The 16,130-nt window shown below is 37.7% G+C and overlaps 1 protein-coding gene across 1 annotated transcript in view; it reads left to right on the top strand.

Moving 5' to 3' along the window:
* The window catches only part of GREB1L (GREB1 like retinoic acid receptor coactivator), a 204,166-nt gene that overhangs the window by 137,828 nt on the left and 50,208 nt on the right, over window positions 1–16,130 (top strand). The window contains exons 14-15 of the mRNA XM_007935598.1: window positions 10,693–10,873; window positions 13,984–14,176. Of these exons, the coding sequence (XP_007933789.1) occupies window positions 10,693–10,873; window positions 13,984–14,176 (374 nt within the window). The remainder of the gene's footprint in view (window positions 1–10,692; window positions 10,874–13,983; window positions 14,177–16,130) is intronic.

The following is a 16,130-nucleotide window of genomic DNA, read 5'->3' as shown; positions in this document are numbered from 1 at the left end:
CAAATGAGGACAACTACAAACCAAAAAGAGGGAAAAAATTGTGTAGTTACAGAACTTCTAAATGGTAGGGAAGTCAAGACAACTACAAGATAGAATAGATTGTTCTAACTTGGGAAGAAAGCTGTAAATCACAGGGTAACCTGAAAGAAATTATAAACCTTCACATCAAAATAAAAAAGAGGACCAGCACAAATACTTAGCAAATGCTAAAGCAGTAGCAACAAAGGAAGTAATAACACAATTCATAAACAAAATGAGCTCAGCACAGAAAATTGTATGGAACAGAGAAATCAACACCACAAAAAAGCACATACAAAAATGACAGCAACAAATTCATACTTGTTGATAACTACACATCTGGCAAGGGACTTACCTCTAAGATTTATAGAAAATTCCAGTGCCTCAACAGCAATGGAATTAACAATCCAGTTGAAAAATGGGCAGAAGATATGAATAGATACTTCACAGAGGAGGATATTCAGATGGCCAGCAAATACATGAAAAGATGCTCACGATCATTGGCCATCAGAGAGATTCAAATCAAAACAACAATGAGATACCATCTCACCCCAGCACTGATGGTAAGGTTCAACATGACAGAAAATACCAAATGCTGGTAGGGATGTGGAGAGATTGGGACTCTCATACACTGCTGGTGGGTCTGTGAAGTGAAACACCCACTGTGGAAAGCAGTATGGCAGTTCTTTAGAAAGCTGGAATTGGAGATACCATTTGACCCAGGAATCCCATTACTAGATATATATCCTAGAGAGGTGAGACCCAGGACAAGAACAGATACATGCACACTCACGTTCATCACAGCACTATTTACAAAAGCAAAACGATGGAAATAGCCTATGTGCCCATCAGTGGAAGAGTGGATGACCAAACTATGGTACATATGCACAATGGAATGCTATGCAGCACTAAAGAGTAATGTAGAGTCTGCAAAACACCGCATAACATGGATGAACTTGGTGGATATTATGCTGAGTGAAATAAGTCAATCACAGAAGGACAAATATAGTATTAGTTTGTTGTTGTGGAGGGTCAAGGAAAGGTTTATATATGGAGGGAAACTTTCTTTGTTGGTTGCCAGGGGTGGGAGGGGTAGGGAGAGCGCACTACAAAAAAAAAAATGTGTTGACCTGTGTCACTTTAGTTTTGTGTATTTCACTGTACGTAAATTATATTTCAATAAAATGCATTAAAATGTACTTCTAGGTATCCTATGAAATGAAAACATATGTCCACACACAAATTTGTATACAAATGTTCATAACATTATTCTTAATAGTCAAAAATTAGAAACAAATGCCCAACAATTGATAAGAGGATAATTAAATCTGTCCTGGAAGAAGTGCAGCTGGAATGCTCCTTAGAAGCGAGAATAGCCAGACTGTGTCTCACCTACTTTGGTCATGTTGTCAGAAGGGACCATCCCCTGGAGAAGGATATCATGCTTGGTAAAGTAGAGGGTCAGCAAAAAAGGGGAGACGCTCAGCGAGATGGATTGACACAGTTGCTAATTGATGGGCTCAAGTGTCGCAAGGATTGTAAGGATAGTGCAGGACTGGACAGTGTTTTGTTCTGTTGTACATAGGGTCACTATGAGTCAAAGCCAACTTGACAGCACCTAACAACCACCACCATACAATGGAATATTAATTTGGTAATAAAAAGAAATGAAGTACTGAGACATGCTTGATCATGGATAAAACTTAAATCATTTTAAGTGAAAGAAGCCAGTGACACAAGACCAAATGTTGTATAATTTCATTTATATGAAATGTCTATAATAGGAAAATATTGAGACAGAAAGTAGATTAATAGTTGGCTAGGGGGTGGAAATGAGGGATTTCTGGGGTGATGATTAATGTATAAGGTTTCTTTTTGGGTTGATGAAATGTTCTAAAATTGATTGTGATGATGGTTGTAGAACTTGTGAATATACTAAAAGCTCTTGAACTGTACACTGTAAATGGCCCAATGTATACTATAAAGGATCCCTGGTCATGCAGTGTTTAAAATGCTTGGCTGCTAACCAGAAGATCAGCAGTTCAAACCCACCAGCCACTCTCAGAGAGAAGGATGTGGCTATCCGCTTCCATGAAGATTTACAGCCTTGGAAACCGTATGGGGCAATTCTACTCTGTCCTATAGGGTCACTCTGAGTCAGAATTGACCCGATAGCAGAAGGTTGCCACACTAGAAATGTGGCGATTATATATGAATTACATCTCAGTAAAACTGTTAAAAATATTATAGAGAGTTCATGTTTATGTTTCACCTCATTTCCAGTAAACTTAACAACTTAGATTCCCAGTTGTTATTGAGTTGATTCCAGCTCAGGGCAACCCCATATGTGTCAGAGTAGAACTGTGCTCCACAGGGTTTTAACTTGCTGACTTTCAGAATCAGATCACCAGCCCTTTCTTCTGAGACACTTCTGGGTGGACTCCAACCTCCAACTTTTCACCACCCAGAGAGTCCACAGTGTACATAACCATAGTATAATTGTCAAAATAGGAAATGAACTTAGAAACGATACTGTTAACTAAATTACATTTGCGTTTCACCAGTCTTTCCCTTAATGTATTTTTCAGTACCCAATCCAGGATCACACATTGAATTCATTTGCTGTGTTCTCTTAGTCTTCTCTCATCTGTGATATTTATTCAGGCTTTTCTTGTTTTTCATGCCTTCAATACTTGTGGGAAATAATGGTCATTTTTTTGTAAGGCTCTAAATTTGGGAATGTCTGATGCTTTCTCATGATTAGGTTGAGGTATGTGTTTTTTGTCAAGAATACCATGAAAGTGATGATGTCAATGTCTTATTACTGGTGATCTTATTTTTGAGCGCATGGTTAAGGTAGTGTCTTTACATTTGTCCATTGTAGAGTGTGTTAGACTGGGTTCTCTAGAGAAACAGAAACCAGCAAAGCTTATATGTATGTGTGTATGTATATATAGGTATATGTGTGTGTGTGTGTATATATATATAAATAAAGAGAGAGATAAATTTATCTTAGGAAAATGGCTCACAAATGTGTAGAAGCTGGCAAGTCCAAAGTCCCTGGAGCAAATGTCAGGCTAGAGGCGTTTCTTAGCTTCTGCAACTGCAGGGGCCGAGAAGCTCAAGGCTGGCAGGCAGTACATCGGCTGTTGACTCCAACGAATGATGAATCCAAGATCTCCAGGCCAAACGGTGGACTGCTCACTCACGGACAGTTGTAGGCAGCACAACAGAATCCCAATCCACAGAAGAATGTCTCTTTTCCCAGGATGTCCCTGGGTATCCTGGAAGCAGGCCACACCCCTAGGGAAACTCCTCCTGAACAGATTGGCCACTCAGAACACAGTCATCCGATCCCATCATGGGAACAACCACACAGAACTGGGTCCAGCCAAGTTGACACACAGCTCCAACTATCACATAGAGTTACTATTTTTCTCTTTGTAATTGATAATAACCTTGGGAGGGGTTACTTTGAAATATACTAATTGCCATTTCTCCTTAAACTTTTGACCACTAATATTAGCATCTGTTAGTGAATCTTGCCAGCAGTAATTATTACTGTGAAATTTGCCTAATGGTGATTTTGCATTTTTATAGTTTTTCCTACATTTATTGTTGTTATTGTAATGTGCTGTTGAGTCGGACCCAACTCACAGCAACCCCTCCTTGGGTTTCCGAGGTGGTATCACTACAGAAGTAGATTGCCCAACCTTCCTTCCGAGGAGTGGCTGGTGGGTTTGAACTGCCAGCCTTCTGGTTAGCAGTCAAGTGCCTTAGGCAGTATGCTACCAGAGCTCCTACATTTATTAGTAGGAATTTATTAATTAAATTCTTCTTAAGGAAGAGCTGTTTCTTCTCCTATATTTATTATTATTATTATTAAATATACTTTCTTTACAAAGCAGTTTTAGTTTAGTAGGAAAATTATGCAGAATTAGAGCTTATTTATTTCAGTATGGGTTTGTGGATATTTATTTCATGAGTTATTTCTAACACTATGATCATTTGTTTTGTGCTAAAATTGTTCTAGTTTTGCCCATTGGGAGTTTCTTCAGGTGAACATTTGTATTCTTTCAATATACCCCCATTCTTTTTTAAGTACTTTCTTGTTTTCTGGGACCAGAAGACGGCCCAGAGTTATCTTTTATTTCCCTACCCAACCCTGGAATAAGCCTCATCTCCAAGGAGCCCTGGTTCCTTTTATTGGACAATAGCATTGAGAAACCAAGGTCTGAGAGCTAAGTATGCTCATTGTTACTGGCATGTCATTGCTCCTAGGCTTTCCCAGCAGCAGACAGAAATACATGTATGTATACTAACTCATGTGTGTGTGCATGTACACACACAAAACACATCTCTGTTTATCAGTCTGTCTACTTGTGTATTTATATTTAAAACTGTGAGTTCATTCTCATACCTCCATTCCAAGTCAACACCATAAGGGTTATTTTAGTCTTTCCCCTTTCCTTATTTGTAACTTATTTATCTGACAGTAAGAAACCTGGCTTTCAGTATCTTCAATGTGTTCATTTATTTGTTGTTTTTTTTTTGCCCTGGTAGTTAAACAATTTCTCACCCATAACCCCGTGAGAAACAGATTTGCTAACTAAAGTACAGTTTTTGTGTACAGTTCTTTCTGTCTTCAGCCTTAGAGTATCCAGCTGAGACACTGGATGCTTTAGTTAGGTTCGTTCTTTTCTTCCGCAGCCCCTTCAGTGTGGTTATGTCAGGTTTCAGTTGTTACTGTTTGAATTCCACTTTACGCTTCATGCCCTCCTAGTCTTAATTGATTTTGTTCATTTATTTCTGTGGTTCTAACAGTCAAAACTATGCCTACCATCCCATTCCCATTTTCTTCTTTATATCCCTTTCTCACATATCCCCATATGTAGATAACCATTCTCTTTAGTTTCTGGTTTATCTTTTCTATGTTTTTTTTTTTTTTTTAATTTTTCATTTTATTGCGATTTGGGTACAAATTTACATAGCAAATTTGTTTTACACTCAACAGTTCATATACATCTGGTTTCATGGCCCCGATTACCATCCCCAACCATAAAATACTCTCTTCCCCATGACCACCCCTTCCCTGTGCCCCTCTCATCCGTGCATTCCTGTCTGTCCAGCATTCCCTCTATGTGAGTGCTACCCCTCTGGTGTTTCATGGCTGTTTGATCCAAGGGGTGCATCACCCTGGGGTAGGTGTTCTGTATGTGGGTCTTTCTACTGTTGGGCTGAGAGCCAACCAGGGCCATTGTCTCGGGGGTTCCACCATTCTCTATCTGACCAGTAATACTGGTCATTATTGTGTTTTTGAAATCTGCTCCAGATTTTTCCTCCCACTCTATCCAGTATCTCTAGGTTTGATCCTTTTCCGAGCAGTTGGCGTTGGTAGACAAGCACCATCTAGTTCTGGTCTTGGGTCGTGAAGGCTGAGGTTCTCGTGGTCCATCTTACCTTTGGACTAATTGTTTCCAGATGACTTTGATTTTCTTCACTCTTCTTTGCTCCAGCCAAGAGGAGACCAATAGTTGCATATTAGATGGCCGCTTTTCCGTATTTCTTTTGCACAAATGAGGAGACACATGTATTTTCTTCTGTCTACTTCTTACAGTTATCTTGCACTTTAAATTTTTATTAATCTGATAGGGTTCCATTCCATTATGATTTTAATTTGTATTTCTGTCAGTACTAATGAGGTTGAACGTCTTTTCGCAAGTTTACTGACCATTTAGGTTTCTTTTTCTGGGATGTTTTTTGCCTGTATTCTCCGGGATTTTTAGGAGTAATTTATGTATTCTGAATGTTAGTTCTTTGTCATTACAAGTTACTGATTTTGGAGGTTTGTCTCTTTCTTTATAATGTTTTTGATGAGTAGATGTTCTTAAGATTAATGTATCCTTTGAACTTAAAAAATTTTCTACAAGGTCATAGAGATGTTCTCCTGTATTGTCTTTTACAAGTTTTAGAGTTTTATTGTGTGTGTGTGTGTGTGTGTGTGTGATTTGGGTGAAGATTTACAGAGTAAATTCACTTTCCATACAGCAGTTCACAGACACTTTGTCTCATGACATTGACCACAGTTTACCACAATGCAACAGCTCTCCTCCCACTTCCTCCCCATAGTTACCTCTTCCCAGTGTCCATCCCTTCATGCACTCCTGCCCCCTGAGCTATCTCCCTATGCATAAGCAGCCCTTCTTTCTCCCATGATTGTTCTCTCCAAGGAGTGTATCTACCTGAGGTAAATGTTCAACTCATATGCCTGTCTTTTGTTTGGCTGGAAACCATGGGTGTGGGTTCAATTCCAGACCTGAAGGGCAGCTAGGGGCCATAGTTTCAGTGGTTCCATCAGGCTCTATCAGACCAGTAAACCTGGTCCCCCCTCCCTTTTTTTTCCCTCCAAATGATTTTGAGTTTTGTTCCACATTGTTCTCCCTCTCTATGCAGGATCTCCTACGTAGATCCCCTTCCAAGTGGATGACAGTGGTAGCCAGGCACCATCTAGTTCTTCTGGTCTCGTAGTCATAATAGCTGCAGATCGGATGGTGTACCAGATGCTAGGACTAATTGTTTCCGTGAATTTTGGTTTTCTTCATTCTTCTTTGCTCTGAATGAGGAGAGACCCATCGTTGCATATAGATGGCAGCTTGCTAGCTTTTAAGATCCCAGTTGCTACTCGTCAGAGTAGGAGGTGGAACAATGTTTTGTATAGTATGTTATGCCAGTTGAGCTTGATAGCCCCTGTGACTATGGTCCCAAGCCCATAGGTTCAACTGTTCAGTCCCTCTGGATAGCTGGCTGTGACCAAGCAGTGACCACAACCTTGCCCCTTGTCAGCTCTACTATACACCTGGGAATTCTGGTCATTCACATAAACTTGTAAGACCATTGTCTGCCAACCCTATACATGTTCTTGGATACACTCCCTATTTCATAGACATACCTAATAGTTCAGCCTGTCCACCCATCTGTCCACCCATATACCCATGTTTGCCTTCACTGATGACGCAGTACTGTATGGGCAAAAGGGTTCATCTTTGTTGTCTGTACCTCCCATGTACGTCTCTCTGTCTCTCTCTCCTCCTCAATGCTGCCATATTGGTCACTCACATTTGGTACATTGCCCTTCTCTTCACCCAAATCAATATTTATCTCTATCTATCTAACAGCATTCCCTCCCCTCCCACTCCTGGTAACCAACAAAGAAAATTTCCTTCTATAGATAAACCTTTCCTTAACTTTTACAATAACAGACTAATACAATATTTGTCCTCTTGTGATTGACTTATTTCACTCAGCATAATGTCCTCCAAATTCATCCACATTATGTGGTGTTTTGCAGATTCTGCATTATTCTTTAGCATTGCATAGTATTCCATTGTGTGTATGTACCATAGTTTGGTTATCCATTCCTTAGTTGATGGACACCTAGGTTGTTTCCATCTTTTGGCTATTGTAAATAGTGCTGCAATGAACATGGGTGTGCATATATCTGTTCTTGTCATGGCTCTCACTTCTTTAGGATATATACCTAGTGATGGAATGGCTGGGTCAAATGGTATTTCTAATTCCAACTTTTGAAGGAATCGCCATACTGCTTTCCACAATGGTTGTACCATTTTACAGTCCCACCAGCAGTGTATGAGAGTCCCAATCTCTCCACACCCTCGCCAGCATTTGTTATTTTCTGTCTTGTTGAACTTTGCTACTAGTGCTGGAGCAAGATGGTATCTCATTGTTGTTTTGATTTGCATCTCTCTAATAGCTAATGATCGTGAGCATTTCTTCATATTTTGGTTGGCTGCTTGAATATCGTCCTTGGTGAAGTGTCTGTTCATGTCTTCTGCCCATTTTTTAATTGGGTTGTTTGTCTTTTTGTTATTGAGGTGTTGAAGAGTTCTAGAGTTTTGTGTTTTACATTTGAGTTTTTAATCCATTTGAAATTGTTATTCAAGCGTAGGACAAGATGAGATACAATGTACTTTTTTTCCATATGGGTAACCACTTCTTCTTGAACCATTTATTGACAGTCCCATCCTTTTACCATTGATCTGCAATCCAAGCTTTATCAGAAATTAAGTTTCCATATATATGTGGGATTATTCCTGGGGTCTGCCCGTGTGCCAAAAGCACTCTTAACATATTAATATAGCTCTCCAATTATTAAAGTTTGGTAAGGCAAAACCCATCTGTCTTTTCTACTTCAGGATTTTTTTTTTCACTATCTTGGCCATTTGCTATATAAATTTGTAAAACATTTTTTCAAGTTAAAAAAATAGTTTGAATTTTAACTGTATTTTGTAATTCTATATAGATCTTCTTTAACATCATTAATAGTTTTCTCATTTCCTCCAGAAAAGTCTTATGTACCTTTTGTAAGATATATTTCTAGATACTTAATATTTTTTGTTACTTTAAATGGTTTTTAAAATACATCTCTAACTGTTCACTGCTGGTATATAGAAGTGCAACTCATTTATATGAATTAATTTTTAATCCAGCAACTTAACTAAATTCTTCCTCATATTATTGATTTATCTGTGGATTACTTTGTTTTTCTACACAAACATTTTATTAGTAAATAATGATAGTTTATTGCTTACTTTATAAGTGAAAAGAAAATCAGGATATAAAGTTAACAAAACATGAGCTTAGTAGCACAACATGCATAGGGAAAAAAACACAGGAAAAATGCACAAAAATGTTAGCCGTGGCTTATTTGGGTTAAAGGATTATGGATAAATTTTTCTTTTTTAATGTATCTCTATACTTTCCAGTTTTTCCAAGATGGGTATCTATCACTTTCATAACCAGGAAAGAAACAAAAACTTAAAAATAAAAGCAAGTCTAAAAATTTTAAGGTAAGGATGATCTAAAAATGCCCAGCTAGAAAAAAGCAATCAAGTACCTCTGATGTGCACTTGTGCTTTACCCAGCCTCACCACTGCAGAGCCAACTGGCCTCTGTTACGCAGTTGCGTACTAATACACCATGCTCTGTTTAAGAGAATGTCCTCTTGGATTCATGGAACTTTGTTTTCCCAGTGAAGGCATGTATAGAATTGAACAGTTCACAGCATACAATCAACCTTTATTTCTTTTGGTTTGAAAGATAGTCAACTCTTAATTGTCCAAAAAGTATATTTTTTTCTTTTATAGGGATAATTTATGGCCTTTTCATACTAGAATGCCCTTAACTCATGCTGCTTATTTCCTAAGTGTAGACTTAGGATATACAGACTAATTCTCAATGGGTACTATTCCCCCCATTTTACAGATAAGAAAGCAGAAACCCCCAGAGACTAAGTAAGCCACCTTTCCGTGCCTCTACTCTCCTTCTCTATCCTATGGTACTGTCTCCATCGTGAAACTCATCAAAATTATCCATCCTCTCTATGCTATGCTCCATAAGGTTAAGATTTTTGTTTATCATATTCTATCTATATCTCCAGGTCTAGAACAGTACCTGACACATATTAGATACTCAGTAAATAGCTACTGAATGTTGAATGGATTTTGCAGGTAATCCACTTTCCAAAAACTCACATACCTACCAAATTAAATATTTGATTGGTTATTTGGGGGAAGATTCACAACAAAGTTTACTGACAACTGGGTAGAAATGGAAAGCAATCTGAGTAAAGAATATTAATGAAAAATATTTGAAAGCAAAATTGCTTTTCTGTCTACCTGTTCTGTATAATGAATTTTTCATATGATAAAATATGTATCCTTTTTTCCTTTTTTATTTTTGCTTCCGTTTAGAACTCTTAGTATTACAGCATTCAGGTGCTAATTGCATGTAGTTGTTAATTGAACCAGTTGTATATTAAAAAGAAAAGGTAGAAATCAAGCTAAACAAACTAACAAATTAAATACACTGAATCAATACAATTAATAAAAATCTCTTAATTTTAAAGGAAGATTTTGTGTTTTAATTAATTATCCTAACAAGAGCCTCAAGTGCCTAGAACTATTTTAGATGTTTGCATATAGAAGCAGATTATAGACAGAAACAATGATACAGAAATAAAAGTTTCATATTTTCTAACTTACTGAGAATATAGTTATCTTGGATACTTCAGTTCATTTTGTTAATTTGGTACATAAACCCAACATTCACTGAAGGTTTCCCATGCTCTAGATACTGTGCAAGACTGTCACTGTACAAAAATGAGAAAAATACTACTTTAAAAAGCATTAAATATAGTGAGGATGTCTTTGGATGTACTATTTCATTTTTCTTTTTCTTACATTGTTTTATTGGTAAATTTTGGGGAAGGGAAGCTTATATGATTATATTGATTTGGCCAAGGACTGTAACCCAAAACTAATTTTTTTCCATGTAACATATACAAGTTGTTAGCAGCAGTACTTTCTATATAAATAGAATTTAATTAGCAGTCTCATAAATTCATCTGCTTTCACTGGGTGTATCAGAATATTCTGCTGTCATTTGTATCAGGTGTGGGGACCAGAGTGAAGGAGTGTTTTTTAGGAAATGAATTTTCTCCTCAGAATTGTGGTGGGCAATTTGAAAAAGAAAAAAATATTTTCCTTGTAAATCTCCATATCTATTTAATACCCAGTATCTGTTGACACTGCGCTTAAGTTTGTCTCATTGATATACATGTATGTAAAAAGATAACTCTTCTTTTCTTCTTGGCAGGTGTCCTTGTAGATTTGGGTCTGGAGGAAAATGGGACAGCTCATCAGAGAGCAGAGAAATATGTTGTTCGTCTAGACAATGAGATTCAGACCAAGTTTGAAGTTTTTATGAGAAGGGTGAAACAGAACCCGTACACACTGTTTGTGCTAGTTCATGACAACTCCCATGTGGAACTAACGAGGTGATTGCTTCAGAGTGAGCAAATACAGTATTTTATCTACTGTACTAGTATTTATATATTTAAAAGGTGATGATGTAAAAGCCCAGCAGCCCTAATATTTGATATATTCTTACTGGTAACACTCCTACTCTTTACTTGCTCTCTCAATTTTTAAAAACAAATTTAATATTGACTTTATTTTAGCTATACTGTGGCTGAATTTAGACATTCCTGTTAGAGATACTATGATCTTAAGAGCATTGTGGAACTTTGGTGCTTCAGAGAATGAGTGGCAGTAAGGAAGTTGAGATTAATGTCCTTCTAGGAGAGATTTGCTTTCCTTCTTACAAGCTTTCCTCCTCCTCAGGTCTTTTCTTTTTTCTTTCTCTTCCTTCTAATCTTACTTTCTCCTCTTCCTTGCCTTTCTCTCATCTCTTACCTTTAACAACACCAGAGATGTCACTTGAATGATTAGACTGCTATACTTAATAGATGGCAAGTGAGCAGATCTGAAACCCTCTCCAGTTTACCAGAGAGTTCCATATTTCTTCAGTGGGCTTATTAATGAAAGAAAAGTAAGTGTGAAAGGGTAAAGACAATTGTTCCTAGATTATGCTTCTAAATTATGGAGCTCTTGTGATGCAGTGCTTAAAGCATTTGGCTGCTAACCAGAGGGTTGGTGGTTCAAACCCACCTGCTGCTCCATGGAAGGAAGATGGGGCAGTCTACTTCTGTAAAGACTTGCCACCTTTGAAACCCATTATGGGTCACTGTGAGTTAGAATAGACTCAGTGGCAGTGGGTTTGGTTTTTTTGGGTTAGATAAAATTATAGTTATCATCTAGTGGAAAAGGGAGTATCTTTGCTGCTAGGGACTAAGAAGGCAAATAATTTTTAAAATATTATATATCATAGTTTCTCCTCACCATGTTATTGTTGTTACTAGGTGTCATTGAGTCAATTTGACCCATAGCGACCCTGTGCGACAGAGTAGAACTGCCCCATATGATTTTGTCGATATATATACATACACACACATATATATACACATATATACATATATACCATACACACACACACGGTGATTTGGGGGAGAGTTTATAGACAAATTCATTTTCCATACAACAGTTCATACACATTTTGTTTCATGACATTGATTGTAATCCCCATAATGTAACAGCTCTCTTCCCATTTCCTCCCTATGGTTACCATTTCCCATGTCCTTGTTTCCTATGCATTCTTGCCCTCTGAGCAATCTCCCTGTGCAAATACTGCCCTTCTGGTCTATCCATGGTTGATTGTTCCAAGAAGTGTACCCACCAGGTGTAAATGTTTACTTTATATGCCTGTTGTTTGGCTGGAAGCCATGAGTGAGTTCAGTTCAAGGCCCAAAGAGTAACTAGTCTCTGTTAGACCAGTGAGCTTGACCTTTCTTTTATGATTTTGAGCTTTGTTCCACATTTTTCTCTGACTCTATCCAAGATCTCCTATTTTGATCCCTTTCCTAGTGTTGACAGTGGTAGTCAGGCACCATCTATTTCTTCTAGTCTCCAGGTCATGTAAACTGAAGTCTGCATGGTCCACTAGTGCCTTGGACTAAGTGTTTCCATGTGTCTGGTTTTCTTCATTCTTCTTTGCTCTAGATAAGCAGACACCAGTTGTTAATTCTTAAATGGCTGCTTGCAAGCTTTTAAGACCCCAGTCACTACTCGCCAAAGTAGGATGTAGAACGATAAATGTTTTGTGTAGTATGTTATGCCAGTTGAGCTTGATGTCCCCCACCCACGACCATGGTCTTAATTAAGCCCATGGGTCCAGTGACTCAGTTCCTCAAGGGTTTGCCTGTGGCTAAGTTACCATAACTTTGCCCCATTAACTCTATTATATAGATAACATTATTATAGCACACACAAATACATATGTAGAAATATCACCTGCCAAACTTACATATCATGAGTATATTCTCTTTTGCCTAGACATACTTGATCATTTAGCCTGTTTACCTATGGATCCACCCATAGATTAATGTTTGTTATTACTGATAATGTAGTATTGTTTTATGTAAAGTGTTTATCTTTGTTGTCTGTACTTCTTGTGCACCTCTCTGTCTTCCCATATAGTTTTCTTGGCTGTAATCTTTACAGTAGATTGCCAGGTTTTCCTCCCATGGAGCCTCTAGGTTCAAGCTGCCAGCCTTTCGGTTAGCAGCTGAGTGGCCGTTTGCATCACCAGGGCTCCTTTCTTACCATGTGGGGGAAGAGAAATTTGGAGGCATTATAAAGCATTTATAGATAATCTTTTCTGCAGAAGACACTGAGATTAATGTGTCTGTGATAGAAGTGTCAGAATTGCAGAAGTACTTATTTAGAAACCAGAATGTGTTTGGTCCATAATCTGAAATCTAGAGCCATTGGTAGGTGGAAATAAAATTTTAGATAAATGGTTAAATTTAAGGGGGAGGGTGATTAAGAAATACCGTTCAGTTATTGCTCGTGTTCTCTGAGCAGAGGAAGCGCATTGTCCTCATATACCACATCTTTGAAAGTTTTGGGTGATATCTCTGAGGATATATATTGGGTCTCTGTGTACTTAATTCCCCAGGGCATCAAGATTATTTCTTTGAGAAAGAAATGTGGGGATTTGAGGCTGCATGGCAACCTGGAACATTCAAATTGAACAAACTGAAAATGATTAGAGATGTGGAAATCTGGACCTGGTGGATCTAGCTGTCTCAAGGCAGAAATTAGTGATTTTACACTGTGGGGGTGTCTTCCTGCTTTGGGCCTCTCTGGGGTACAGATCATTACAAGGTTGTAAGCATCATGTTTTGATAGAGAAGTGCCTTCATTCCAGTAAGCTTTCAAAGTAAAGTGGATCCTCCTCAACTCTTTGGAGGTATATCAAGGATAAACTGAAAAGCAGGGAAAAAATAACCCTAAAACAAGCCTGAAACAGGTAAGAAGGAGCCTAAATTTTTTCTCTTCCAAATCAAATTTCAGTTGTTTCTATTCCTGGTCCCAATGTAAAAGAACTAGAAAAACAAGAACTAAAACAATATTCCATTTGAGTGACTGCTTCTGCATCTAATCATTAAAATAGGAGGTAATAACTTGACTTTCGGTATTTCTTCAGTGTCATTTCAAGCTCCCTGTCTCATGGTGAACCCAGTCATGGATTGGCTGATAGAGTCATTAACTGCAGAGAAGTTCTGGAAGCTTTCAACCTCCTGGTGCTCCAGGTGAGCTCCTTCCCATACACTCTGCAGACCCAGCAGTCCCGAGTCAGCGCTAGCAATGAGGTTCACTGGATACAGCTCGACAGTATGGTGAGTCTCTCTTCTACTCACTGATACACAGTCATGTTCTCAGTTCCCCCGTGGGTAGAATTTTGTAATAAAATATGCTCATGGCTTTGAACTGTAGCACAAGAGTTCAAAAATGTAGCTAATACAGTGCTTCATCTTCCAATATTTACTTATTTATTTTTACTTATAATCTACTTATAAGTATTATAAGACTAAAACTATTGCGTAATATCATATATAAATGTTATTAGGTGATTCTTTTTTAGATTTCTGTGGACATGCAAAATTATTCATCCTATAGCTCTTTTTAACAAAATATGTTATTTGACATCATCAGTAACCTGAATTATCTTTTTTGCCGTTAAATTATTACTGATTATATTCAATTTATTAATTTCAATCTAAGACTGAGAACATTTATTGTCTTCTTGCATGGATTCTTGTCATGTTTTAATCTTAGTAACTTGTGTCACTGTTAATTATTCTCCTCAGTAACTGGACTTTCTCTTTTAATCAGTTTTCACCATCTGATGGTTGAAACGGGATAATGGTACTGTAACTTTAAAGTACTCAATAGTAGCATTTAATGTATTGAGAATAGCCATCTCAACATTGTGCACACGAGGTCTCTAACATTTGTTGTCTCCAGCCTCCAGTACTTGAAATATATTTTCTGTGACATATAAACTATAAAAAATAAAGACTAATCATTAAACAATGAATCCTTCATTTTAAAATATTGAACATACTGGATATTTTTAAATAAACATGTTTAAATAAAAGGCACTAGGAATGTCTTACATAAGAATAACATTTATCAACTCAGTGCATTGCATTGTGTTACAAAGTAGGTAAGTTATCCCTTACTTTGACCTCTTAGAGAATTGATTTGTCCTTTGCAGCCAACATCATTGAATTAATTTGGCTCAGTAGTCCCTCCCTTATAAGAACTGTTTCAGTGTGTTCACTATCACATATAGATTGCTTTGAATTTTTCCTTTATTGGTACCTTCTCTATGCCAGACTCATATTTTAATTGGGGGTCAAGCTAGGGATGAGATCACAGAGGTTACCATAGTTCTCTTGATTCTAAAATGTGCAGCTAGCATCTGTGCCCCTAAATTGCTGCTGTGTTGCTCCGACACAGAATGGGATTGCCAGTAGAACTAATGAAAGGAAAAACATTTTCTTATTCTAATGGATAATTGTACTATTAAACATTAAGTTAAATATATGTTGGAAATAAAAAAGAGAACTATCCTAATTTACATATTTGTTCAGTCTTTCCCAAAAGGAATAACACAAATGAAAGGAAGGACTCATAGGTAAAGGATTCTGCCTTTTATCTTCTCTCTACATGAAGCAATAAAGAGGCAGCCTTAAAAAATTTTTCCCTTAAAGTCACCAATATGATTATGGTTAATACTTTAGGTGTAATAATGGTGTTGTGGTTATATTTTAAAAGATTATTATCTTGGAGCTATCTAGTGAAATGTTTGTGGATTAAAGATGTGATATCTATGATTTATCTAAAATAAGTGGGCATGAGGAATAATTATGTTGTTGTTGTTGTTGTTATGTGCCGTCGAGTCAGCCCTGACTCATAGCGACCCCTCCTTGGGTTTCCGAGGCAGTATCACTACGGAAGTAGGATTGCCCAACCTTCCTTCCGAGGAGTGGCTGGTGGGTTTGAACCGCCAGCCTTCTGGTTAGCAGTCAAGTGCCTTAGCCACTATGCTACCAGAGCTCCCAGGAAGTTAAGATCAACATAGATAAAGGAAAAAAACATTGAATCTAATTTAAAACAAGTTCACACATTTAGAGGACAAGCACCTAATGATTTGGTTATCCCGAAGCCAATAGCCTACTCACCACCACTGAGTTAGATCCGACTCATAGTGACCCCTCTTTGGGATTCCCAGATGGTATCATTATGGAAGTAGATTGCCCAACCTTCCTTCCGAGGAGTGGCTGG

This window comes from Orycteropus afer, unplaced genomic scaffold (genome assembly GCF_000298275.1).
Source record: "Orycteropus afer afer isolate SDZICR_OR568_19922 unplaced genomic scaffold, OryAfe1.0 scaffold00030, whole genome shotgun sequence".
Taxonomy (NCBI): domain Eukaryota; kingdom Metazoa; phylum Chordata; class Mammalia; order Tubulidentata; family Orycteropodidae; genus Orycteropus; species Orycteropus afer.
The sequence above is the reverse complement of the archived record's forward strand: the minus strand, read 5'-3'. Positions and strand labels throughout refer to the sequence as shown.